At 39.6% G+C, this 26,840-nt stretch overlaps 1 protein-coding gene across 2 annotated transcripts in view; it reads right to left on the bottom strand.

Annotated features, from left to right (window-relative positions):
* Positions 1–458: 458 nt before the first annotated feature.
* Positions 459–26,840, bottom strand: part of TSPAN5 (tetraspanin 5) — an 82,737-nt gene continuing 56,355 nt past the window's right edge. For both annotated transcript variants that reach the window (XM_066186337.1, XM_066186336.1), the window contains exons 2-8: positions 24,674–24,724; positions 13,519–13,665; positions 11,550–11,720; positions 9,543–9,668; positions 6,472–6,519; positions 6,214–6,330; positions 459–5,663 (exon numbers count right to left, since the gene is read on the bottom strand). In XM_066186337.1, the coding sequence (XP_066042434.1) occupies positions 5,598–5,663; positions 6,214–6,330; positions 6,472–6,519; positions 9,543–9,668; positions 11,550–11,720; positions 13,519–13,665; positions 24,674–24,724 (726 nt within the window). In that variant the 3' untranslated portion in view covers positions 459–5,597. The remainder of the gene's footprint in view (positions 5,664–6,213; positions 6,331–6,471; positions 6,520–9,542; positions 9,669–11,549; positions 11,721–13,518; positions 13,666–24,673; positions 24,725–26,840) is intronic.

Below are 26,840 nucleotides of genomic sequence, written 5' to 3'. Positions count from 1 at the left end.
TAGGGACATGTTGCACTTATTTAAACTTTTGGAAAGGAAGATGGGAATTTCATTTGTCTAAATCATGTAAAGCAGCAACTTCTGAACACACCGGGGTCACCAGAATAATTCTGGGGAGAGCACAGCCACTGCAGCCTGAGGAACATTAGCAACCTGTTGGAAAGAAGCAGAGCATGTTCATTAGGCAGAGACTTCAACAACAGCTGACAGCAAATAAGGGATCTCATCGTGTGGGGACATGCTCTTCATGTCTTAGCTTACTATTCACCTAAGGGCAGCCACTGGTGGCATGGGCATGTTCTGTGATTTGATCAGAACACAGTATTCTACAACACATATGAAAGATGAGGATTGGAGGAAAGGAGGTAGGGATCTTTTCCTGGAGGGACTTTGCATGAATGTATCTTTCTCTTGTTAACAGTAAGTGCTACATCAAGAGTACATACACATTCACAACATCATATTTCACACAATTTTATTTATAAAATTGTAATTATCTAACAAATTGCATATAAAATGATTTACTTCAAGTAAATACAGAATACTGCACGACTATTAAAACTATTGTATTGTCCATCATAAGTGTATTAAAACATTCCTAAAAAATGCCTCTATTAAAAAACAAAAACCCAAGAACACAAGTAGCATGACCAAGACCATTTTCAATAGCTTAAAATGAATTACCAGGAAGTTGCATTAACTTCCTAAGTAGACTCCAGTTACATCCATTGAGATCAGCATGTGATACAATACCACAGTCTAATGCTAAAGATGACAAGTAATACATTATGCACCTGATCTATGCTTTTCTCCTAGACTGAAGGGAACCAGTCTGAAATCAGAAAACTAAAGCTCAAGTCAAACTCTACAGGGCATGCAGTTCTGTAATAGCAATACTTTCAATTGGTAAGTGTAGTTGGCCTTTACAATCAATTTTACAACTGATAGAAAAGGAACACAAGAGAATACATTCGTATAAAAAGGAATGATACACAAAGGGTAAATATTGACACCTTGCTGTACACCTTCAGATGAACCAGAGAGAAAGATTCAGCTGGAACTAATCTGGAATATACATAACAGAAATGGCTCTGAGTCACAAACCCACATTCCAATCTCCCCAGAGCTCAAGGTCCATCTCTACTATGTACACAGCGTGAACATGAACACACATACAGATGGAGCTTTTTATTAACACACTTATATTGCCAAAACACAAAAGACAGCTAGCAGTGCTGCCTCGTGCACGCTAGTAGTACAACACTTCTTCGTATACTGCATGTTAAGGGAGATAGTTTTTTTTTTATTTCTTTTTTCAAGGGGCAAAATTCAGTAGCTAATGGATCAGGGTAGTATTTCATTTATTTTAGACAGTTTCATCACCTGTTACAGGTATCTGAAAAAGATTCAAAGAAAAAACAAAAATGGGAGGAACTGAAACATTCAGCAGTGCTTTACGCCTTTTAAGGTCTCCTCTCCTTCCTAGGTATTTGCAGAACTGCTATTTCAATGCACCCAAAAGACATACATAGCAAGAAGGAAAACAGAATCAAAAATTCAGACAATAGTTTCTCTCACAACCAACCATATTAATCAAGACCAATTTTAACAAGGGCATCTCTAAAGTAGTAAAAACACAGACTGACGTCCAGGACAGTTCTTATAGCACCATGTTTAGTCCCGCCACAAGTGATGGCAACCTCCCATAACTGGCAGGAGGTGCTGCCACCAACTCTCCACTTTACAGTCGAATGCTGTTCTAATGCCAAGCAGCAAAGGGAAAAGGCAAGGGAGGCCCTGCCACGACCCAGGCCCAAAGGGCTGGCCAGGGCTTCACTTTCCTCAGGTGCAGCCAGCCACACACTGGGCAAAGACTCAAGTGCAGGCAGCTGAGGGACTCCTGCTGCTCCACTGGGGCGAGGGACAGCCCAGACAACCACTCAGGACTCATCAGCAAATTCTCCTGGCAGACACCTTTCCTCTCCATAATAAACACTTTCAGGGTGAAAAGCAGTCATGTGCAAGAATCATTTAATCTGCATGCTACTATTTACATTTCAAACACTATTTACACACCAGAACTACAACGAGCATCTCTCTCAAAGGGGAGAGAAGAAGGCTTTCGGGACAGAGTACACTTGAGCAAACACCCCCACAGCTTCAAACTCTAAGGGGCACAATCAAAATTATCCTACTGCTACCAAAATAGACACAAAGAGATGAATCAAACATTTGTCCATTGGGCTATTAATAAAAAAACAAAAACAAAAACACCCCAAACCCAAAGAACTGAAAGGCTTGTGAATACAGAGGGTATTTAAAAAGCAGAGAAGCAAGGACTGTGATGCCCTCTGGCAGGGCTCAATGGGATATATGGAAATAGCTTTAAAGCTAGTGCTGCTGCTGAGCTACCAGAGTCCTCGTTAGCAATGCCACTACTCCACAGGAATCACCCAGCAAACAGAGCTCTTTCCCACTCTGTAAGCCTGACAACAATTTCTGAACAACTACTGCACATTAAAGATACTTAGATTGATCTTTGAACTCACATCTACCCCACCATGACACCAGGCAGGCTAGAAATTGCCATGGAGTCAGTCCTAGCACCTACCACATCTTATTGCTTTAGACACTGAGCCCATGTAGCCAGCAGTTGTGCTTTAGTTGCAGCTCACGTGAACTTTTCAAAGTTTCCTGGAAGAAAGTTTGCTTGTATTTGGCAGGCTCTGACAATAATACAATGATTTCCAAGGCCTCCCACAAGTTTTCCAAACTGGACACCTAAGCTGCTGAGTAGCTGTTGATGGGACATTTCTAGTACATCATACCTGACCTGTAGATAAAAAAATGTGGGATTTAAATGAGTAACATAGACAGCTAATGCCAAACATTCAGTGCACATCCATTAAACAATGCAGAAATAAGTAAATAAGCATCCTTTTGAGAACAAGGGAGGGAGAAGGATCAACATTCACAGCAACAAAGACAAGCTCTAGAAAAGTAAGTTATTTAGTGGTTTTTGTAAAAACAGTCAGTCATTCTGGGATTCAGCAGAAGTGTTGCACATTTGTGTGTAAACGTGCAAGTTGTGAGAACAAGAATTGCTCATCTTGGAGCATTTACCCTCCTCTCAGTCTGACGCTGCCAACAGCACAGCCAGCAGACTGGAACTCAGAACAGCATGACCACACAGAAGGCCAATACAGTACAACTGCAGAGATTCAAGTAGAAGAATGAAGCTATCTTCAGAAGCTCAGAGCAGCAACAGCAGTATTCAAGATCAGTGGCAACAAGGAATACTTCTGTAATTAGGCTTTTTGTTTTTCCCCAAACCAAAGCCCAGAATCACAATCAAGACTCTTTGGTGGAGGGGTCAGTTCCTCAACCCCACTTCCCTGACTCCTCCGTGCACCATTTTGTCTCAGTGCAGCAACACTGGTGCTGATGATCTATCTGTCCTGCCACTATCAGGAAAAATGGTATGTCCCTCTTGGGGAAAACAACCAGTAATCCTCAAGCAGAGGAGTAGCTAAGTAAAACATAACATTGTGCTGAGGTGGAACCAACTTTATTATGGACAATGAATTACAATTGTTTCGAAAGGCTTTAAAAAATACTCTGAGTCATGGCTGGCCTTTAACAGCAGATACCAAGGAATATAGAGGCTGCCTGATTCAGAGCCAGCCAGTGGGAGTTAACCAGAAGAGGATGAGGTAATGCTCAAAGATGGGAGGAAAACAGGTCTGTCTGAGGCATCTGTGAAGCACCGGCGTGCCCATCACCAGCCTTCAGAGGAGAGAAAAACCATGGCCAACTAAAGCACAGAAAGGCAAAATGTGCAAGGGTACATATATTCGTTTAAGAGTCACAGGACCAGAAAGGGCCTTAACAAGTCATCAGATCAGCCTTCTATCTATCCCCCAGAACAGGGAAGCTTTGAAAGCAATGTGTTCTGCTCTTCTACCCCATATGCCTCCTGTTTCAGGAAACTCAACTCAGAAAGATGTTACATTCTTACAAAGAGGTGCTATGCACCCTTTGCCACTGTCTAACCAAAGCAGGACCACAGCTTTCAGGACTGGTATGGAGATATTGAGAAGGTCATAAATTTATACAAAGTGCAATCAACTACCCAAGCCATGGCCAGGTCTTTAAGTTCACTATTGTTAATGAAGAAGAACAAATCAAAAGCGCTAAGCTGATGGAGTCTGATCTAAGTCTTCTTCCATTATTTGTGCTTTTTTCCACATTCTGTTTTCTTGTGTCCAATTCAAAAGGGTCTGTCTTAGAAGCATTTATTAGGATCATCTATTTTACGACTTATTCTGTTGCTGCAAGAAAGTTCTTTGTCGTCTTCAGAGCAAGAAAGGGAGACATCTCCATAGCATGGAGGTAAGCATTTACTCTGGCAAAAACTGTTCTCTCCAACTTCCAAGAGAATGGGATATGATCTTTCCATAATCACATGCATTTATCAATAAATAAGTTTGGATTAGACTGTATTAAAACATATGCACATATTTAAAGCACTGGAGTGTCACAGATTCTTATGCCACAGCTCATGCAAGTAAAAAAGAAATAAAGAAAAGAAAAAGAAAAAAAGAAAGACCAAAGCCCCAACTAGGAACAGACCAAAGAAACAAGCTTCACATGAGTATGTCAAAGCATTAGTATTAGTGAGATCCCTAAATACATTAGGTAACACTAAATTTCAGAAAAACAAAAGATTTTGCCATATTAGATACATATGTTTTGATTTTAAGTTAATATATAATTCATTCTTTGAATCTTATTCTACACTTGGACCAACATCCACACTGCTTTCATACATTTATACAGTTATATCCCATCCTTGCCTTAAGAGACTGATATCCAAAGATATGGCAGCAACCCTTGTTTGCCAAATATAAAACTTCTTTCTCTTCATACAAGGGCAGAGAAGGAAAAAAGATCTTGACAAAATTAAGCAATTCTCCCTTCTGCTGATTCCAATCTCAAAGTACTACAGGGAGATATTTGGAAGCTTGCATAAAAAAAATTTCCCTTGTTTTAAAAACAATTTCTTTTACTGTACAATAGATGCATAGAAAGTTGCTTCCTGCTTCATGGGTTTAGGCCTGTAGCTATGTTTAGCTGTGAAAACAAGAAGATTGTTCCTTTACAGAGTGGTGAGGAGATAGACCATCTCAGGAATATTTGGCAGCTATCAAAGAGCTCATGACATGAAGAATAAACAGCATATCCACAGACTACAACAATGCAACTCTGTCTCACTGAATACACCAATTTAAAAAAGTGTCCACTTGTTACTCAAAATCAAGAATACAGTAGAGATTCACGGCTCAACAGCTTTCAAAGTGGTGGTTTAAAAGAAAAAAAAATTGTCAGTGAGCAGCAGATTTTCAATAGCCCACTCTTCTTTCCCCCACCCCAAAGAAACACAAGTTCACTGCAATATCAGGAACTTAGACTTGAGGCTACTTGGGAGAGAAGTCTTCCCTGTCACCCATGTCCATACAGCTTGGTGTCGGAGTGACACACTGGAGGTTTCAGAGGTTTCGGTTGTCCAGTGTCTTGCTGTGGTTACTTCAGCAGTTTTACCAGCTGGCTCTGACAGCCTCAATGTCACTAACCAAATTCTGGGCTAAGCATATCCCAAATATCTGGAAGAGACAACAGTTTATTCATTTGGAGCATTGGACAACTCCTTTCACACAGGCAAACTCCTTAGGTTACACAGAACTTAGATATGAAAGAAACAACAGAGGTAGAAATTAAATTAACAGTAAGCGTTGGAAGAAGTAAGAAGATTACAGAACTCCTGTAACCCCATTATTTTTATGGTGGCACTGGGTTCCAGTTAATTAACTGTCCTAGTCCTGTTTCAAAGCAACCCTAAAGGCTCTCTGTTGTTCATTTAAGCACCACTGGAAACTGTAGGCCTGTACAAGTTTGAAAGACTTTACATAAGCTTTATCTAGCAGAGTGTTAGTTTCAGCCTGCTGAGAGTTGAAAAGAAAAAAATGCATCCCTGTAGATAAAAATTAAATATTCCTTAACACAAAGAAAGCCTCATACATTTAGTCCCCACTGCTAAAACCCACAAACAGGCAACTGGCACTACATTTCCCACTCTTATACACCATTTCCCCCGTCATGTATTCACTTTATCTATTATTCCTCTGTGCAACTTATTCCAGGGAACATGTTTACCTGAAGTAATGCTATCCCAATGAATATACCAGCAACTATGGTAAGGTTGTCCTGCAACCATTTCTCAAACTGAGGGACACAGCCTTTAGTGTAGATAACAATCTGCTGATCAACTTCCTGCCAAGGAGAAGAGGAAAGAAAACAGAGATAATTACATTTAACTACACCATCAGCAGAATAATCTCCTCTTGGAATAGGAATTCAGATCCTTAACATATCGCATTAAGAAGGGGGGGGGGGGGGGGGGGGAAAGCTTACTGGTTTTTGCCTTGCATCGTAGCCACACTGAGTATTAATAACATCTTCCTAAAGGAAAGAAAGAAGAAAGGCAATCAGTAAAATGTCACCCAAACACCTTCTTTCAACTCCCTGGAGTTGGTCCTATATGTAACAAGACAATCACGCAAACTTTGGTTAGCATATTGCTTTAATCAAAAACCTTCCTTCCTTCACCCTTCGCTATTAATTATTTGCAGCAAATAAGAGCACACAGTCAAAAAACTTTTTCTCTCTCAAGTCAGCAAGCTGGGAAAACCAGCCCTCCACCTGGGTGAACTCCATGTTCCAGATACAAGCATTTAGTAAAGGGAATAGGGAACATCAATGGCAAGTGAAAGAACTTCTGCTGAAAAATTTTGTCTGTGCTAAAAAATATGCCAAGAGTATTGTTGTCATTTTCAGGGTTCAGTCTGTGCAGAATGAAGAGGTGACAAGGGGCAGTTCTTTTGCAGAAGCTGCAAGTTCTTTCTAAGAGCATCTCTAGAAATAAGTACAGTTCCTTTCCAAAAACCTGAAAGAAAAAAGAACAGATGGGGTAATGTGTTCTTACTGCCTGTTCTTGATACCAATGAGAAAGGAGGGGTTTCTTTCCTACTCCCTTTCCTTTAGTACTCCTGAAGCACAGGTAATAAAATAGGCTCTGGCAGACTTTCCCTAGTGAACAAATGCTTCCCATTGGCAGCTGAAGCTGTATTTTTACTTTGTATACAGTTATTTCATGGTATGATATTTCATGGTATAAAATGAAGCATGAAACTTTTGGCACCAGCCACAATGGCAGCAAAATATTAAGTTACTGACTTATATAATGACAGTGAGCAGAAGAAGGACTACTCAAGAAAGTGAGAAAATCAGCCAGTCTTAGCTAGGTGTACCAAACACCACAACTTAGTCAAATTCTGGGAAGTGAGAAAGGCAAGCAGTGAAGAAATGGATTTTAAAAAGCAGTTATATGGAAAAAAGTATCTCCTATCAGCACGGAAAGCTCCTTTGTTTCCTCACTATGCAAGAAGTCCAACAGGTTGCATTCCATCAGCTGCCCAAACTGGATTCCCTTAATGGACCTTCAAAATTCAAGCAACTTTTATCTCTTAATGAGATGAATGCTTCTGTTCCAGAATCTACGTGTCACACACTACAAGGATGTAAAGGCACCTAAGATTCTAACAGAGGGATTTTAAGTTTTCCTCCTTGTACTAAATGCCTACTTGATTCATCATTAATGTCTTCTGCCTCTAGTCTTGGAGTTTGTTAACCAAAAGAAGGTACAAAAAATGCAATGGAAATAAAAAAGTTTTCTAAATTTGCCTGTACAGATATATGGAACACTTCAACCTCCTTAGCTACTTCAAAATGAACTACAATAGTTAAAATTTGTTTCAAGAGACTTATTTTAGCCTGCCTTAAACTTACCACTTCCTGATTGAAGCTAAACTAAAAACAGTAAGGCACCCACGTAACTGTTTGCATCAGTCCAACACTGAAACCTAATTCTAAAAGGACAAATTTGCTTTCTCATAGAATAAACCTGTGTTTATCACTGCAATTGAACCAATCACAGCTTGGTTACGATCATTTTACTTGTATGCATGACTTCTAATGTTTTCACTTTTTAAAGGCCATTAAGGTTGTTGTTTCCTTACAGTGAATGAGATTTATCTCTAAATTTCTGATTGCTGCCTCACACCCTAACAAACTGCATAGTCATTTACACAACAGAGAGAAAGAGAGAACTTTAGGATGGATTATGTATTTATAGGATTACCTTGTACTGCTGTCACTGGTTTGGTTTTATAACAACTATATTTTTAAAACTGGGTTGTGATGACCTCTGTGTGGGTGGGTGGGCAGATAGGCAAACAGCAGAGGAAATCCTAAGTACAAGGTAATGTTGAAGTCTAACCTACATTTTGTTTTAATATCCCATTAAAACATTTTCAGCTACGTTTGTGAGAAAAATTCGAACCACTGTAAAGACACATTCACTGCAGAGGAACCACAACCAGCTTGTGCAAGTGGCAGTGCCTTATCAGGAGAGGGGCAGAGCAGCAGCAACTGGATGCCAGGAGCAACAACTGCATCGCATTATTAGCAAGGCAGGAAGCACCTGAGGTGCCTTTTGGCAACTCGCCTAACTTCAGTCTGTGCTATACTAATACATTCAAGGAACTATAAGTTATTCCAGGTGGAGAAAAAGCCACAGCTGAATTGCTAGATAATACAAGCCAACTTCTCTCAAGCTATATAAAGTCAAACGTATCCAGTGCACATAACAGTTTCCATGCACACACCTATCCCTGTTCCAAGCCTTTCACTATTAATGAACTGATTCCCTACACTTCACTTTCCACTTCTTTATCATATCCATATTAGCAATGCACAGCTCCAACATTTTCCACTTGATGATCCAGAACTATAAATATTTTAAAAGACATGAAATTTTACCAAAAAAGCTGCTCCCACAAACAATTTCTGACCTTACAAGTCTGATTTCAAATGACTTTAGGACAGGCAGTAACTTTAAAGGTAAAAAAAAAAAAAAAGAGTATGTAAAGATACCCAAGTCAAGATTCTAATGCAAACATGTCAGTTCCTCAGGGCACAGACTGTCATTCCTTGCCGTACCTGGCACAAACTGGGTCAAACTGGTTGCAGCCTCAGGACACTGCATTAAATAATGAATAATACTTCCCTTAATGTGTCTGATCTTAAGGGTTCCTGTTCTGATGAATTTCAGTTGAAAGCTCACATCCTTCAACTCATTAAGTGCTTCTCCTTTTCATACTTGCCAAAATTAATATGTATGTTCAGCCAAGCCCATGGTTACCTCTTTCTAATAAAAGCCACAAACAATAAAGTTAGTTATCTTATGAGTTTTGCTGACTGCAGAAAATTTAGTGGCTAAACTGAGCTGCAAGAACAAAAAAAAATACAGGTTGGTGACAATAATAATAATTAGGCTAAATTTCCAGAAATAAAAAAGGAAAATCTTGGAGCATCATTTATGATTGGAGCAGCAGACCCATCCTACCCTCTAGACTGTCACTTACAGCAGGGTCTTTAGTACAGCAAGAGAACGGTACACCACAGCGCTCTCGACTTGCGTTGGAATCTGTACAATTGAAGTAAATATTAAGGTTCCAGTCATCGGCTCCAAAAGCCCCACAGCACTGCCACTAGAACAAAAAAAGAAGAGCTGCTTAAATTTCAGAATGGAAATCTCAGCATTAGTAACATGCATCAGTGCTGCCAGTTTCCCCTCTAGCTTTCAAAACAAAATCTGAGACACCCACTGCTTTCATTGAAACTGGCTTTTTTTGTTTGGTTGGGGATTTTTGTAATTTTTTAAAAATATGACATTCCAAATGTGTAAGTTGATCCAAAGTAATCATGTGATTAAAGTTACGTTCACACCCTGCTATGCTGCTCTCTGGAGAGAAACCTGTGGGTGAGCTGATAAGCCTACACAATACTACGGAGTTGCACAGGCCTACAAGCTCCGGCCCAAGGGACAGCAGAGCCAAGAGTACAATATCCAGTCTAATGAGCCCTGGATTTTCAAAAAACAAGCTACAAGGGCTACACCGACTGGTACAGCTACTCCTCTTGCCAGTTTGGGTGAACTTTACCTTGGCTGCACATTGGACAGTGTGAGCACATTGTTCCCTGAGCACCACACACTGCACAATTAACACCTTTCCTGAATCCTTCAAAGAGTAAATCTGCCAAAGGCAGGCTTAGTTTCTGGCAAAACATGTTGAACACACATGGAATTGATGTGTTTTGCTGAACATACAAAGAATGGATTGGAGGACCAGTGAAGCACTGACGCTTTACAGCATTTAAGGAGCTAGACCAATCTATCCATGAATCCATTCATGTCAACTTAAAAACAAAACAACCAAACCAACCATGTCTTTAAAACCATTGGAATAGCCATTCTCTCTTTTCAGATGTCGCAGTTCTCTCTGCAATACCTGACATGCTGTCTTCATGCACTATCTCTACTGGTTGAAGAAGTAACTTGCTCTCGCAACTCGGGCTGCCCCTGGCTTATCTGCTAAGTGCTACTCCAGTTAGGAGAGAAAGCTCAGGAGGTCACTGCAAAATTGGACTGTAGCCTTTGGCTGCATACAAGTGGACCATTACTTTCAGTTTGTAGCAACTTCTGACCTTCTTGCAAAAGATTCAAAACAGTGCAAGGATCCACATCCTGTTACTTACCATTTTTCCCCCAGGCTTGGGGAAGCAAATCAAGCACTGAAACTATTTTAATTGAAGAATGAAAAAAAATTAGTAAATATTAATTCAACCAACACTTAACCATGTTGGCCACACAGTGCCACATTCAAAGAGGACTTTGTCAATACAGGGCAGAACTGAGTACTGGAGAGGGAAGGTAGTGGCAGACCGTGTGTGCAAAAGTCAGTGCAAGACTTCTTCACACACATTGATACATTACAGAGCTTAATCTGCACAAACAGGTGTACTACTGGTTTCACCCTTCCCTCCCAAGTGCCGATGTGGCATCACTTAGAGATGCCCTACAAGAACTGTAGAAGTGGCCCACTTCATTAGGCTAATTCCATTAAGTCTAATTGAGAAGAAATAACATTGTGGTTTCGTTTGGACCAACTAAGTACCGCTGCCACTCTGCAGTGTGTTGTAGCACATCTAATGCTGCTAAAACTATACCAACATTCATCTTAGGATCAAATGAAGTTGGAAGAGGAATAATTTCTTAAACAGATGTGATAGCTTCTACAACAAAATATTTTAACTTTGGTGCATTTGACACACTATCTCTAAGTCTTCAAGAAAAGTCACCCCAACTCTCCATCTTGTTTTACTCAGTCATACATCAATAGAGCCACTTTACACAGGTGCTGCATGTTTGCAGAAGTTCTGTAAAAACAAATATAAATATTGTCAAAACCACTATATGCTAGAATATTTCTGTTGCTCCTTGAAGAAACAGAACAGATGGAAAGTAAAAAAATAAGAGCAGATATTCCTTAAAAGTAAGCTTTACAAAAAATAAACATAGTCCAACTTACATATTCCTGTGTAAAGTCTATGAGGTTTTGTAAATCAATGTCATCTCGGTATGCTCTGATGTTGTTGTTTATAAAGAAATACAGCTGGTCCTTTATCCAGTCTTTGAAAACAAATGCTAGAACACCAGCAGTGAGCTCCAAGAAGAAAATAATTCCAAGAAAAACAGAGAACTATGAAGAAAATAAAAAAGGCTAAGATTATTTTCCTTTATGACCAAAACTTTTCCAAAGCTCACAATTATATCCAGTGATAAGGCTTTATCTGTTTCAGTGCAAGTTCAAGCCATTTTGGCATATAGGAAATTTTAAATTAAAAACACACCATTTTTACTGGAGATGTAGCACAGAAATCTTAATTCTGTTCTAACAAATATGCTAACAAATGTCCAAACGTGGACATTTCACTGAGATTTTCAAAGAGATCCAAGAGAATTCACTGTAAATATCAAGACACAGTTAGTCACTGCCACATGTAGGGCCCTTGAAAACCCATCTTAAATTCCTGCATAGGCACTTACATTTGAGAAGGCATAAACAACCAATAGTGCCAGTAAAATGCTTTCTACATGACTTTTGGTTTAGATCCTCTCACTGGCAAACCTTCACCTAAGTAGACAAAGCAGAACCCGGTAACAGCAGAAATTAATTAATGACTAAGTCAGAGCGGAATGTCTATGAAATGACTCACATCCACATTAAAACTAAATGAGGCTGCTATGATTAATGCAAATGCAATGGATGCCAAAGGCATTACTAATGATCTGCCACTTTCTCTAAGCATTTCCACTGAGTCTACACTGTTTTAAACCACACAGGGGTCCTGGTATACTGGAAGTCCATCCCCTTTGCAACTGTGCTTTTGAGTTTCATTTTAATATGATCTCTGTGTGTGTTCAGATACATTTTTAATTTCTCCTGCAGCTGCTGTATGGGAAGCTATTTCTGGTACAGCAGATGGGTTCATTTTAGGCAAGCTAAGAGAAGCAAGGAAGAAGAAAAAAAAGTGTTACAAGCTGCTTTATAAATGTCTCGAGAACTGTGACTCTCAATTGCCTCCTCCCCTTACACAACACGTCTGTGGGAGCCAAATGTGTCACTTGGAGGCAGTTATTTCACTGGAAGCTTTTTCATGTATATATTAACAGTTAATGGTTATGAACACACAACTGTGTCCACAGGCTGCGCCCATCTCTGGGAATGGGAGTGATGGAGGAAAGAATCTTCTTTATTTTAAATCTTCAATTTATCTAAAAGTGAACATGACACTATTACCCTCAAAGTCACAGGAGGAAGTGTTTGTGCAAATACAGAACCTGGCTACTTAGCTAAAGAAGTTCTGCATACTGAGGTACGTTTGTATACCAGCAGCTCCTTCCCTAAGCAATAATCCAGTCCAGAGTTCAAGAAAACTTCAATTTTCTTTCCCCATCCTGGACACATTCTCCTCCCCTTCTCCTTCTCAGGCCCCAGCACTGAAAGCCGTGACGCCTCTTCCAATTAGCTGAATGGCACGGACTGAGGATCAGGATCTTTTAACAGTCCTATCTCCTTTGTACCATGAGAGGCCCTTGCACAGCAGAAGTCACATGGGTCACATTCACTGCTGCATCTACATCCCTCAGATTTCATAGGCAGCTTGTTACAGACTCCAAGTTTAACACGCAGAATCTCACATGAAATTTCTCCTTTTGTGTCAGGGAAGCAAAATGTTAGGCTACATCCATATGAAAAGTAGTAGTTCCATGTTATGATAGTTACCACCAACAGTTTCGAGCTTTAAAAAAAATCAGTAAGCACCAGAGACTGAAGAGCTGTAACGTGTTAAAAGCTAAGTGCTTTCCTAGTACTCTGACCCTGGATAACACCTTCCTCTCCAAAATACATTTTAAAAGCTTAACACAGTTAAACAGAACAGACAACATGGCATGCTACATAAATAAGAAATGTCACAGTTGCAAAAGCTACTTACAAATTTGAGAAGAAAAGTGTTTTCTCGTAAAGCTCCAATGCATCCTGCAAATCCCAAAATGAACATAACTCCTCCTACCACTAGGAAGAGCCAAACAGGATCAAAGCCTCCCAGGTCAGTGATGGAGGAGATATTGGACAGCACTCCCTGAGAAAGAGACAATGCCAAGGGATAAAAAGTATGTTCAGCTTTTTGTTGTATAAATTCTGCCTGCATTTTTCTTCTTAAAAAGGAAGAAGACTACAGGAAAATAAATGTTCTGCAGTACGGCAAGAAAACACAATTAAGAAAATCTTTGTGTCCCGAAAGAGATAAAAAGTGCGATTATGTGCAATATCTCTGAATCAACCTGTGAATGAGTAACAAAATGTTCTTGAAGAATTCTCTGCGAGAAACCCACAGGGCATTTCCTGCTTATGTAGCTGTAAGAAGCAGTCGGCCAGAAACTCAGAACAGATATTTGAACAAGACTTAACTCACTCTTATTATCCATTTTACGTATCATATACATCATCTATGTAAACATACAGTTACATGTTATATAGAAAAAACAGTTGAAAGCAATAAAACCCTCTGAATTTAGCATTTATTCTCAGTATTTACAGCAATCGTCAGAAATTAGAAGTGAGCTTCTAGGTTGCAGCATCTTGCAAGAAAAAGTTGTTCAACAGATTACGACAAACAACACATCTGGCCAATTCAACTTCAGGCATCTACAGTGCCAAAACCTCATTCCAGAAATAAAGTGTGGCTACTGACTACTTAGTTAGCAGGAAAAATTTTAAAATATCGAGGTCTCTTAGTAGGATGAAAGACAATTCAAGAACTTGTCTCGGGGCAAAGTTTACACTAATTTAGAGTAGACCTATCATATGTTAAACCACACATGCTGTGTTTTATATACGACAGCACAGTCTGCTTGTAATGCTACTTCTGCCTTGGAAGCAAAGCTTGGGTTGCGACTCCAGTAATCCTGAGGAACTATTTTAATTTTTTTTAACACATTTTAGGCAGAGTTTGGCTGATGTTGAACAGATGGGTCGTATCAAGAAGCAAGTACAAAGTTTACCCTGTGCAAACTCACTGGAATAGGAACAATTCCAGTTTCCCAAGGCTTTTTGGCAGAAAAAAAAAAAGCTCAAGTGTCACCATTTCTTCATTCCCCTCCCCAGTGCTGTAGGTCAATTCAAAGCACACTTCTGTGTTTCCTCACAGAAGCCTGAACCCAGGCTGAGTGCTTTGGACTACTTCTCCCTCTAACTCCTGCAGGATGCTGTGGCTTAAGAAACAGCAACAGAGATCTAACTCTACAGTGCCTTATTTGCAAAACTCTGTGGTTCATTCTTTTTCTTCTTCCTGTTCATACCCCTTTGTTTCTTTGAAATAGTCCCAGAACAGCAACAATTTAGAGGGAAGTTACCATAACCTCATATCCAGAATTTCAAATTAACATTGTTAATGATGACTGCTCACGAGTGTGGCTTTAGATCTGTGATTATACACACACAGACACACACACTCATTTTGGACCACTCAAAACATATCATTTATCATGTAACCAATATCTCTAATACATTACTTCATGTAGTCTGCAACCACTTTCATAGAGTTTCCCAAGTAAAACTTGAACAAGTAGTAAATGAAGACAGTGCTCAAAGCTTTTAATTCTGCAGACAAGAACGGAGTAAATAAAATATACATGTGAGTTTCACCAATGCACACCTCAAGGAGCAATAGGAAAGGCTGAAACCCAAAGAAAAATCTGACTACAAAGCACTCCTAAAGTACAAACAATAATCCAACAGCACGAATAACGTTCTCTAAGTATATTCTTTTCCCTCCTACTAGAGAAGGCTATTGCCAGAGAGGGATGGAAAAAAAAATTTTTAAAAAATCACATTCATCACTTTCCTCCTACATCGCATACTGTACTAGCCTTACTGTCATTCATTTAAAAAGCAAAAAGAGATGAAATGAACAATGTAACACAACTCAAAGCCAGCACTGCTACTAAAGTAGAGCAGCTGGCCCGTCCCTTTTTCTGGTACCATCTCAGTGGAGAGATGATACACACCAAGACAAAATGAACACTTACCTGTCATTAACACTTACATCAACTTGTGCAAAAGTTTTTCCATTACTTTGTCTTCATTACATTTGTCATAGAAAAGAAATCCAAGCCAACTTTCTGGCTAAGAATATCAAGCAATACAAACAGGATAATCCAACAACACAAAACCTTTGAAAAAATCAAGGCCTTGGCCCTACACAGGTCAAGAAACATGAGCTCTGCTTCAAGGGGAAAAGACAACTACAAAAATGATTTCTTCACAAAGTTTTAAAGTCCTTTCCTCTGTGCTTATATAGTTACCATAAGATGAGAATAAATTCTGTCTTAAAGCAAGCACTACTACTCTTTTCTTTTAACATTAGCCGATTTTGGAATTACTGGACTGTGGTGTAGTGGAGTGACAAAAACTAGTCACTGGACAAAGGATGTTGCCTTTGTTATTATTTGTATTTAGTTTAAAAAAACCCAAAAAATATGAAGATTTAAGTCTCTCTTCATAACACACTTTGTCTTTCTTTAAAATAAAGCGAACAAAACCAAATAAATCAACAAAAAACTCAAAGCAAATTACTACGCTAAATCAACTTCTTTCCATATCAAAGTAGTAAAATTCAAATGAAAAGAAATCAAAGTAAAATTCAGCTCGCATTTGTGGACAATACTGTTAGAGAAGACAGTCATAATACAAAAGTAGTGGTAAGAAACACACCACTCTGCATTTTGTCACAGTCACATTAAATTCCATGGCAATAAAATTTATTGAGCCGGTTTTATACTGATTTTCCCTTCACTTGATTTTCTAGAACTGCCAGGCTCTCAGCATCCTGTAATGCCACATGTTGACTGGCCACTCCTCAGGGTATCTGTGATCCAACACAAACTGCATAGATCAACACAGGCTTTAGCTGCCATTGTTTGCTATCCTTGGAAAGCACCTTTATATGCATCTGTTGCTAGTCCACATATGGCTATCATAAGCCTAGCTTGGATAAATCCCAAATAACACATCCTGACAATGCAAAGCACATACTGCTTACTTCTCATTTGTACTCCGTATGCTCTCTGCGTATCAACCACAAGTTATCAGTATTCGGGAGAGACAACTTAGGATCCACAGTCTTCAGAGAGGCTTTGTCAATTAAACAATAGCTAGCAGTGGGAATGAGAAACACAGACAATGCTCTGTGATTACAGCTCGAGATACAGAGGTAGTCTGATAGAAGATTACTGCTAACTGCTTAGAATACAATTTTCCAGTCTTGTACTCTGGACATTTACAAATAAGCTCTCTGAAGAGGCAGCAGTGCAATACCCTGAAGAAAAGCATTTTTTGTTTCAAGCAGCAGGGCAACAACTGGGGAATAATATCTCACTTTATATTGTTAAGAAGATCTAAATGTACAGTCCTCTAGGCACATACTCTTCTTATCCACTACAAGTTTCTATAATGCCTACTACACCTACTACCACAATATCAAATATTTTTTGGCTGCAACAGCTACTCCTGGGAAAAGTTTGACACAGATGTACAAACATCTGGCAGTGATCAATTCTGTCTTCAACCCATCTTTAGCCAAAAGCAGAAGTAAACATTTCCAGAGATGCTTGAGCAGAGGATCAGTAATCTCATATTCTAACAGTGTACCCTCCAAAACACGCTTTGAATCCTCAGGCTGAGCAGTCACTCATGGAATATATGGTGACTGTCCACCCCCTCATGCATCAGTGCAAGACCTAAACAAACCTTCTGTAAATACTTTAAAGTAAGGCTCTCTGCAAATGCAAGGTATTTTTCCTCAGCAACACTACTGCAGTTGCCCACTAAAACCAGGACTGTTAAATCATTTCAATACTCTGGTACTTTAACATCTAAAAGGAGGAACAATTTTTTCCTCTAGACAAATTCTTGCCTTGAAGTATGGTTATTTTTGAGGTACATGCACAACACTTTCTCGATAGTTTAGGCATGTGTGTAATCTATATTTGGCAGGAAATGCTTTGTTTGTACAAAGCTACATACTCTAGTAATTTACTTCTCACAATGGTGTCAACCGACGGCTCTGCTGTAGTCCCACAAGGAGAGTCGGCAGGACATGTTCCCTGGCTGATCTCCAGCTCATCTATTTGCTCTGTTCCTCCACCCTCCATAGCCTGCTGTATCTTACAGTCCATGAGTCACTATTTAATATTTTAATCCAACACAAGCCAAAATTTATTTGGCGTAGTGAAACAACAAAAGCATCATCCATAAGTGAACTAAAATAAGTAACAGTAAAGTTGTGGAAAAAGTTCCTTTATTTGTGAAATGTACTTCAATCATTAGGATACAATGACACATGGATGGAACAAGAAAGACTGACCCCACATTTCTACCCCACCCCAAATTCAGAAGAAGTCAAATGAAATGGTAAGGACCTGGGTGCATTCCACCCACCAAAAAATGTGAGACAACCAAGCCAGGCCCAACAAAAACTCCTGCAGAACTGGAGTCTTCTCCACCTGGTATGTGAGCACAGGTAGAAAAAAAGCCTAAGAGATGCCTGACAGGTCCTCTGTTGTCATGTCATGTTTTCAAGGCCAGAGCCCTCCATGCTACAAGCAGGATCTCATGTATAGCTCAAGGGAGAACAAGGCAAAGGGAAAATGCTGGTCTTGAACACAGGAGTTCCTGAATGCCCCTCCTGATGTTATAGCTGCACAATAGTTTCCCTATATCCCATCAATCAAGAATAAGGAAGCAACGGTTACATACAAAAGCAGTAAGGATGCACACCTCAGCCCTTCTCCATCTCGTACTCTTTAAGATCACCAGAACAGCTTGTACTGCTTTCCAGAGACAGACCTCTGACTCCAGCTCCTGCCTTTGGTGCACATGTGCATTAATATTTCAGGTCAGATCCAGCAGTCCTTTTGAAGTGATCACACACAAGCTGTGCTTCAGTTCACACCAGGAACAGTCTCGGAGCACGCAGACTGGATTACTTATAAATGAAGATGAGTCCCTGGAACACAACTCATGCTCCAACCACTAGCAAGCATTCAGTCCACAAGATCACACTAGAACTAGGTAGAAAAGAACTCAAACCTTTCAAAACCTGCAGTGTGCAAGCTGGATCTTCAGCACCACTTCCTCTCCTGTTGGTCCCCACTGCCTGCATTTAGCAGTAACAGCCCTCACAGGCTGAGCCCAAAGCCAGACACACACGTCAGCTGGAGCAGTGACCCAGTGTTATCACACCTACACAATCTGATGCGTTCCTGGACTCCTAAGAGAGTCACAAGTGCACGAACAAACCAGTGACACTTCCAGATCATCTGTTGCACAACAGCTGCTGCTCTGACAGGCACAGTAGCAAACTGCAGGACAAGAGAGGGTGGATCCAACTGAAAACACTCCAGGCAGCAGCAATTTCGAAAAGCTGACCCAGTAATGAAAATTCAAGGCATAATGAGTCAGAGACAACTTAGGAGAATCATCAGCCTAAGAAACAAATGGGTGATACAGTGAGTGGATATGGAATTTGGCCCACAGGATACATATAAAAGAGTGGGACTCAACACTACAGGAGGATGGGAGAAATCCTTTTTATTTTCCATTTCCTCCAGGATGGGGAAAAAAAACTTTTCTGCTGCAATATCTCATTACTGGGATGACAAAACAAACAAAACCAACCAATCAACCACCAAAACACATCACAACACCCAAGAAACACAGATGATCAGAAAAAGATACATCAATACAAGGTCGTCTGAAACATACATTTTTGCAAACAGAGGGTTAGCCTTTTCACAGGCTTGTCTCCAGGATTTAGTATCACTGGCAAACAGTAACATTTGGGGGGTGATGGTAGAAAAAAGAATTTTCAAATGCATGATTTTAAACCAGAAAAATGTCTCTCTGCTTTGTTAGTCACAAATTCCATGCAGTTCCTCCATGCTGCGCATTGGAATGAACATAGGGAACAGAACAATACTCACTGAAACATGCCAAATTAATTCTACTCCAGAATTTTGTCTCTGCAAGCAAGAAGCTAGGTGGTGGATGTTTACAAATCTTCTTTCCTTGATTTTTGTTGTTTCTGCATTTCCCACAGTAAACAGTAACAGCAGCAGAACTTTATTTTTCAAGTGTCTAATGGAAGAGAAGAACTAGTCTAGCTTTCTTGTCCTGACAAAGCAGAGTTCAATAGGTGAATAACTGGAATAAACACATACAAGACACAGATTTTTAGACGTTTCAGGATTAATGACTATAAAGTGTTGAAACACTAGTAAATCATTGAAGAGCCTGCCTGTTTAGATTACACATCTTAACGTACTAAAATTTAAATGAAGTGTAATAGTGAATCACCTCCTCTCTTCTCCAGTCCTACAAAACCCACACAACAGCCCTGTCTTGGAGGCAAGATACAGGCTTTGGGTATCCTTCAGCCTATGAGGAACATAGGATATGTGCAGTTTCCTTGTTGGCAATAATTTTTAGAAGAACTGTGTGATAGACATGTATGCATTACAATTATGGAGTGACTAGTGCATCACTCCTTCCTGATGTCTGCCACTCACTGGAACAATAAGTGAGAACTTTTTCTTGAAAACAACTTTAGTTTTCAGGGCAAGGAAAGACAGATTTGATCTTACGAATTGTGATTGTTTCCATGGACAGAGTTTAGCTTGTCCAAGAACACCAAGCAGACCTAAATCACCTCAGACAAGTAAAAGTCTATCTTAAAACTTAAGATCCAGATTTTGAGCTCCTGCTTACTAAGAATGCTACGCTGGCACCCAGAGGTACCATACTGGTACTCTAAACTGCACACAACTTGACTTCTGAGCTGAAGCAACTTATTGTTATGCTGATTTAACTGGAAAAGCTGAGAAGCCAAACTCATACACATTGTCAGCTTCTTCCACTTCTCCATCTTCATTTCAATTAACTTTATACACAAACTAAATTTAATCAACAAAATTTGAAAGATTTCCTCCCTACTTTACTATCTCTTACTTTTGCTACCTCCTACTTAAGAGTTTACCCCAAAACCACAGTGCTTTCTTTCTAAAGTCCCACTCCATGGACAATCTTGTAAGGTCTCAGATGATGTAACAGCAATTCATCACTTAGGCTCACTACTCTTGAACATAAATCTCCTGCAGATAGCTAGGAAACTTATTTTCCCAAGCACCTACTGGTATCACACCACCATCAGCCTTAAGACCACAATATCTAATATATACAACCAAGGAGGAAAACAGACATTTTGTACAAGTCTATTTTATTTTTAAAGAGCCAAGAGAAGACATGACTTGAAGTGGTCAAGAAAACCAATGAAATATAAGCATTTTCCCCTGCTGCTGAGCAAAAGTGCTCAAAGTTGTTGAGGTTTCGCACGGACTCTTTGTATGTTAACAATGTTCATGTCTCTGTCGCGGGGAGGAGGGTGGAAATCAGCTGCCATGGATGAACTATTTAATGGTACGAGCCCAAGCCTGGCATGCCTGAAAACACTGTGAGACTGTGAACTATACAGTACCACCATGTATAGATAGCTTTATTCATCCCCAGAGTTTATTGCCCCCACCCCACCCCCAGCTCTCTTTCAGGTTCATGGCTCAGAATGCTAATTGCCCAGCTTTTGTTTAGGGCTGGCTGACTGGCTGTCAAGCCAATTCTATTGCCTACTTGACAAATGAGCTCTTTTGCCTCCCTGTAAAGGCCGTAAGGAAGGCCACAAGACTGGATATTGTGCTTTTCTTCTTCACAAGAAAGTTTAAAGGGGAGAATCCAAGCCAACTTAGCAAAAAAAGAGAAACTAAGCACCAAATCCACAAATCTGTCCCAAACTGGTTTTAGCCAGCAGCCAATAGGACTCCTGTGAAGTCTGGATTATTTTTTATATCCTGCAGTTTTAATGTGGCCTGGAACACTATCTTTTTACCTTGGAAAGATTCTGTGAAGCAACAAAAGCATATACAAGTTGATGGCCAGGCTATAAAACCACACAGCTAAATATAAAGCCACACAATTCAAAACAGAAGTTAATCAAAATCCTCCCCACCACCAAATGAAATTTACAATAGGAGTCCTGAAGACCTACTCCTGCAAAAACCCCTAACAAATTTACACATTACACTACAGCAGTGTCAAATCCAATAAAGTCAAGTTCATTGGGGCAGCAGCAAGTCTTCACAGAATGGCTGAGGTCATCTGGCCACCTAACTCTGGCTGCATAGAACCCTGTCCTGATTGCTTTGGAAAAATCTCCAAAGACAGAGACTTCATTCAAAACATCTCTGGGCAAACTGTGCCAGTACTCAGTCATCCTCGCAATATAAAATAGGTGTTCCCTGATGTTCAGGGGAAACACCACCTGTGTTTCATTCTGTGCCCATTGCCTTTGTCACTGAGCACCACTGAAAATAGCCTGGCTCCATTCTCTTTGCATTCTTCCTTCAGGAATTTCCATACATTAAGATCGCCCGAGCCTACTTGTCTCTGGACTAAACAGTCTTAGCTTTCTCACCCTTTCCCTGTAGGAGAGAAGCTCCAGTACCTTAATCATCTATTCAGCCCTTTGCTAAATTCTCCAGTATGTCAGCATCCCTCTTGGACTGGGGAGCTCAGAACTGGACTAGGTGTGGCCCCACCAGTGCTGAATAGAGGGGAAGAATTCCCTCCCTCAGCTTGTTGGCAACACTCCTAATACAGCCCAGGACACATTCGCCTTCTTTGTCCCAAGCACACAGTGCTGGCTCATGGTTTGACTTTGTGTACACCAGGACCCCCAGGTCCTTCTCTGACAAGCTGCTTTGTTGTTGTACACTGTACCGTTGCAACAGCCCATAATGCCTAAGGATATCCATCCCAGCCTTAGACAAGCAGCAGCCTAGCTAGGGAAGTGCTTTTCAGTTATGTTACAGATCTCTCAAGCCCTGGGCTTCACCTCCTTGGCTTTCATCTTCGAATCCTCATCAGTAGTAAGAACAACTCTGTCTGGGATCTAAGTGATCTGCCCCCCATCAAATAACCAAGGGCCTTTGAGGACCTGGAACTTGATCCTGCTAACATCAGCTTTTGGCCACTGCCTGTCCTCTAAAGAGCTGAGTGAAATAAAGGACTCAAATTGTTTTGACACAAGTCAATTTTTTCATAGTTCTTCTACAAAACCCAAATCTGTCTGTGCTCAAGAGCTCTGCAGTTCAGCTATACCTATACAGCACTTTGATTGCTACAGCCATGAACTAAGACACTCCATACTAAGCATTGCAGAATAAAACAGTTAAAGAAGCTGGGGAAACATGGCCATTTTTCAAGGAAAAACCCGTGCTTTAAACCAATAAACAGTACTTTATTTTACTTGCTAATTGGAGGGGAAAAAAAAAAAAAAGCTAGAAAACCTACTACATATAGAGCCAGAGTTAATGCATATTAAACTGCGGTGGTTCTATTTGCTTGTCTTAAAACAACATGGCAATTTCTCCCCCTTTCAGAATCTGATTAAAAATGGTTTAAGATGACTTGGTAACAGATGTCCAAACCTCAAGTAAAAACATGAGCTTTGGCTTCTGGCTATTAGCAACTATGAACTGAATGCATTTTCCCTAGGAAAGGGTACATGCTTTCCCATACAGAAAATACGGAAACCCTAACAAAAAAGGATTCCACTAGAACACCTTCTAGCTGTTAAGACTGGCATACTTAGGACTTCAAACATTACAGCTGTTTTCCCTTACCTGCTCATTCACTCTAAGGAGGAATCATTTGTGTTACCTACTGTAATGACACAAAAATGTTCAAATATTTTTTCTATAAAGCCACTCCCAAACAGTGCAGTTCTCTGGGGCTTAGACATAGCTACAAACTCTGAGAGTATGTTCAGAGTATTAAATAAAACATATTTTTACATCTTTGCTGAATAAAAAAAGCCACAGCACCTCTTTCTAAGGTTGAGCTATCCAACATCAGTATTACATGACATGTAAATACACATATACATCTATATAGGTGTATACAGTGTGCATTAATTAATATCTCATCACTGTTTGTAATGATCTACATCCAAGGCACACACAGAGAGCAATTAGAATATAAGTTAACAACTCAAAATTTGACCTGAATTTTTTAGAGGCAGAACTCCAAAGCTTCCAAATCTGTTACTTGTTCTGCGGCAAGCACCGGTTACTACGCCTTAAGTGAAGATCAATTTATAACTTACTCAGTGTTTTCCATTAAAAGAAGAAAAACTTATTATGTAACTGAATAACACAGCACCGTTGTTAACAGCCAGGTTTTGCAATTTTCAATCTTTTAAACTAAGAAGAAAAGGAAATACTGGCTTTAATTTCAGCTGTTGCCTTTTAGCAAGCCAAACTCTTCATCCAGTGACCCAAGACATGCTGACTTGTTTTGTAAATTACGCCTTGACATTTTATCTTCTTCCCAATTTCTGCAGCAAGCAAACTAAAAATTAGGTTCTGGTTCAGAAATGTTTTCTCTTTCCCTGCCCACTCACCCCACACACACATACACTTCCCACTTCAAAGCTGATTTTAGAGTCTTGGAACAAAGGGTGCTCTAGTGGCCAGTGTCATTTGCACAAGAAAAAACAACAGTTATTCTGCCTCAGGTTTGCATTGGCTTTCAGGGCTCATCTTGATTTTCAGTTTTCTGGGTTTGTTTTTTTTAAAAGGAAAAGCAATTAATACGCCATGTTAAGGCAAAGCCTAGTTGGGTATTTTTCAGGAAGCTGTTTTCTAAGATATGTAGGCTCTCCCTCCATTTCTGGGGACACACTGCCCATAGTGCCCCAGTGGGGTGCTCTGAGCTGCGGTCTGAGTGTGCAAGGATTGAAATGGTTATTTTATGGGCAAGTGCCAGTCACCGCTTCTTGCCAAGGTATTCTTGGGAAAGATTCCAACAGTGTTCCTTCTAAGTGACCCAAGCTAAGGTTTTATTTGACAGACAGGCTTGATTTTGTTTCAGTAGAAACTGTGTGTGAACACAAAATATGCAGCATATTACTGTTTCAGTATTTCATCAGAAAAAGAGAGACAAAGAAGAAAAACAGTCTGGTGCTATATTCAACTTACCTTTTCATTCCATGCCCACAATCCAATCCCAAGAAACGCTATGCCAAGGAACTAAAAGAAAATGAAAAAAAGAGCAGGAATTAGAAATCTGTGGTGGGTTTTGTCTATAGGTTTTTTTTGAAGATACATACTGACTCATCCTCTCTGTCGGATAATAATTTTATCAGGACTGAGGGGCGCACTCAATGAGTTTTACAATATGTTTCTGGTTTATTTTATAATTCAACTACTTTAAGTTGAAGAATTTAAAACTTGCACAACTCAGGGATGTCCCACACAGGAACAGTAGGTGCAATAGGTGTCACTTTATCAGTACTGAGCAAGCAAAGTTCTTTCTGAGTTTGTAGGAGTCAAAGCAAACTCCACAGTCAAATAACATTTTTGTTTGCTATTTTACTATTGCATCAACACTGCTTGCACAAAGCAAATACCCTCATAGCGCTCTCCCAGTGGGAAAGTGATTTCAAAAAATCCTAAATACAGATTTATTATCAGTTTTGGTAATGCTGTCCACAAAAAAGAGCCCATAGTTTCTGAGGGGAAAAAAATAATTTAAAAATACTTGTGTGAAAGAGTAAGAATTCTTAAAAGCCCTGCAGCTAACATTTGATAACTTTTCTGATACTGATTGTTGCATAAAGGAAGTTCCATTCCCTTTCTTCTCCAAGGGATTCAACAGCACAAAACTCAAGAGACAGTCTTTCCCTCAAGATGAAAAAGGGAATGACATCTTTGATTTTGTTACATCCCTGCATTTTCCATTCAACTCAAAAACTTAAAATGCATCATTTCCCTCCAAATCTACTGGGATTCCATACAAAAGTTACACTAAAAACCAGTGAAACAAGCAAAACAGGCCTAATAAGCACTCCATCCCCCAACATCATTACTGCATATTTGGCACGATACAGTATCAATCATATAAAATGTTTAAAAAACATTTAGTAGATGTCTGAGCACATCTCTAAATGTCCATCTGTCCAAGTTGCATATCTGATTTTAAAAGTGCCAACTAAAAAGCAAACTATTTTCACTGTAGTTTCAGGGCATGTAATAGAACGTTGCTCAAATATAAAACTGGTTTTGTCATTTCTCCACACTGCAGTGTACAGACTTATTTTGGCACATAAATACCCTGTCTCTTAAGATCTGTGTAAACAGTGAAGAATTCTAATGATTTCTCTTTTGCAAACAGAACACAAGTGTTTTTCTGTTGAAAAGTGGGAGGAGGCAGGAACATAAAGTTTAAAACCTTTCCCAGAAGTGATTTCAACAGTTTCAAACAAAGGCTCCTTCCTTAAGTGCACTTTTTTTGAAGGGGCAACTTTAGTTTGGTATTACAAGGATATCTGTAAAGCATAACCAATTATCAAGTGGAATATACTCACTACAATGCCCTGAAGTTCCTAAACACCCCTTGCATTTCTGTAATTTTCTCCTCCAAGTGTGCTGTGCCAGCTACCCAAAGGACCATGCACGCTGGGAATCAAACTTTTCCTTTTTGACTTGAAGAGTCATGACTGTAAATTTAAACAATACTAGAAGTCAGCATTCTTCAGAGGAAACTGTTGCAGGCTTGGCTGCATTTTAACAAAAGATAAATGGAATTTTTTCTTAGATGGAAAGCAGAACTGCTGGTCAAGAAAGTCTTATTTCAACAGCCTTAATAATTTATAAAGTACAAGACATAGATTCAAGAAAGTCAGTACAGCCTCTTGTGATACACCACAAAAAAAGCCAAAAAAGGGTCACCTTACTTATATCAAGACTGCTTTTTTTTTATGGTTATAAAGCTTGCCAAAAGATAGTGTGTAATCTTCCTGACTGCAGTGATTATTTGAAACTTGAGATAAAGCTGTTCAGGTTTCCAAATCTCTCTCAGACGAATGCAGCTCTTTTTTTGCAGTAACAGGCTCCTTTCCTTCTTTCTTACACAGCCAAAGGCACCACAGCTGAAGGAACAGGAGTGGAGGGGGAAGCTATATATTATAAAAGTCTGTAAGTTATGTTTGTAAGAGGCAAATTGTTATATGTAAAGGGACACAAAACATCACGCTTTGTGAACAGTTTAATATGATATGAACAGAACAAGCATGGAAAACTAGAATACAAATATGTGATCAGTGCATATGAATGTAGCTTTACATTCATACATATCAGCTGCAGC

Source organism: Chamaea fasciata, unplaced genomic scaffold (genome assembly GCF_029207755.1).
Source record: "Chamaea fasciata isolate MVZ Bird 193981 ecotype frontalis unplaced genomic scaffold, bChaFas1.0.hap1 SCAF_6, whole genome shotgun sequence".
In the NCBI taxonomy this organism is placed as follows: domain Eukaryota; kingdom Metazoa; phylum Chordata; class Aves; order Passeriformes; family Sylviidae; genus Chamaea; species Chamaea fasciata.
The sequence above is the reverse complement of the archived record's forward strand: the minus strand, read 5'-3'. Positions and strand labels throughout refer to the sequence as shown.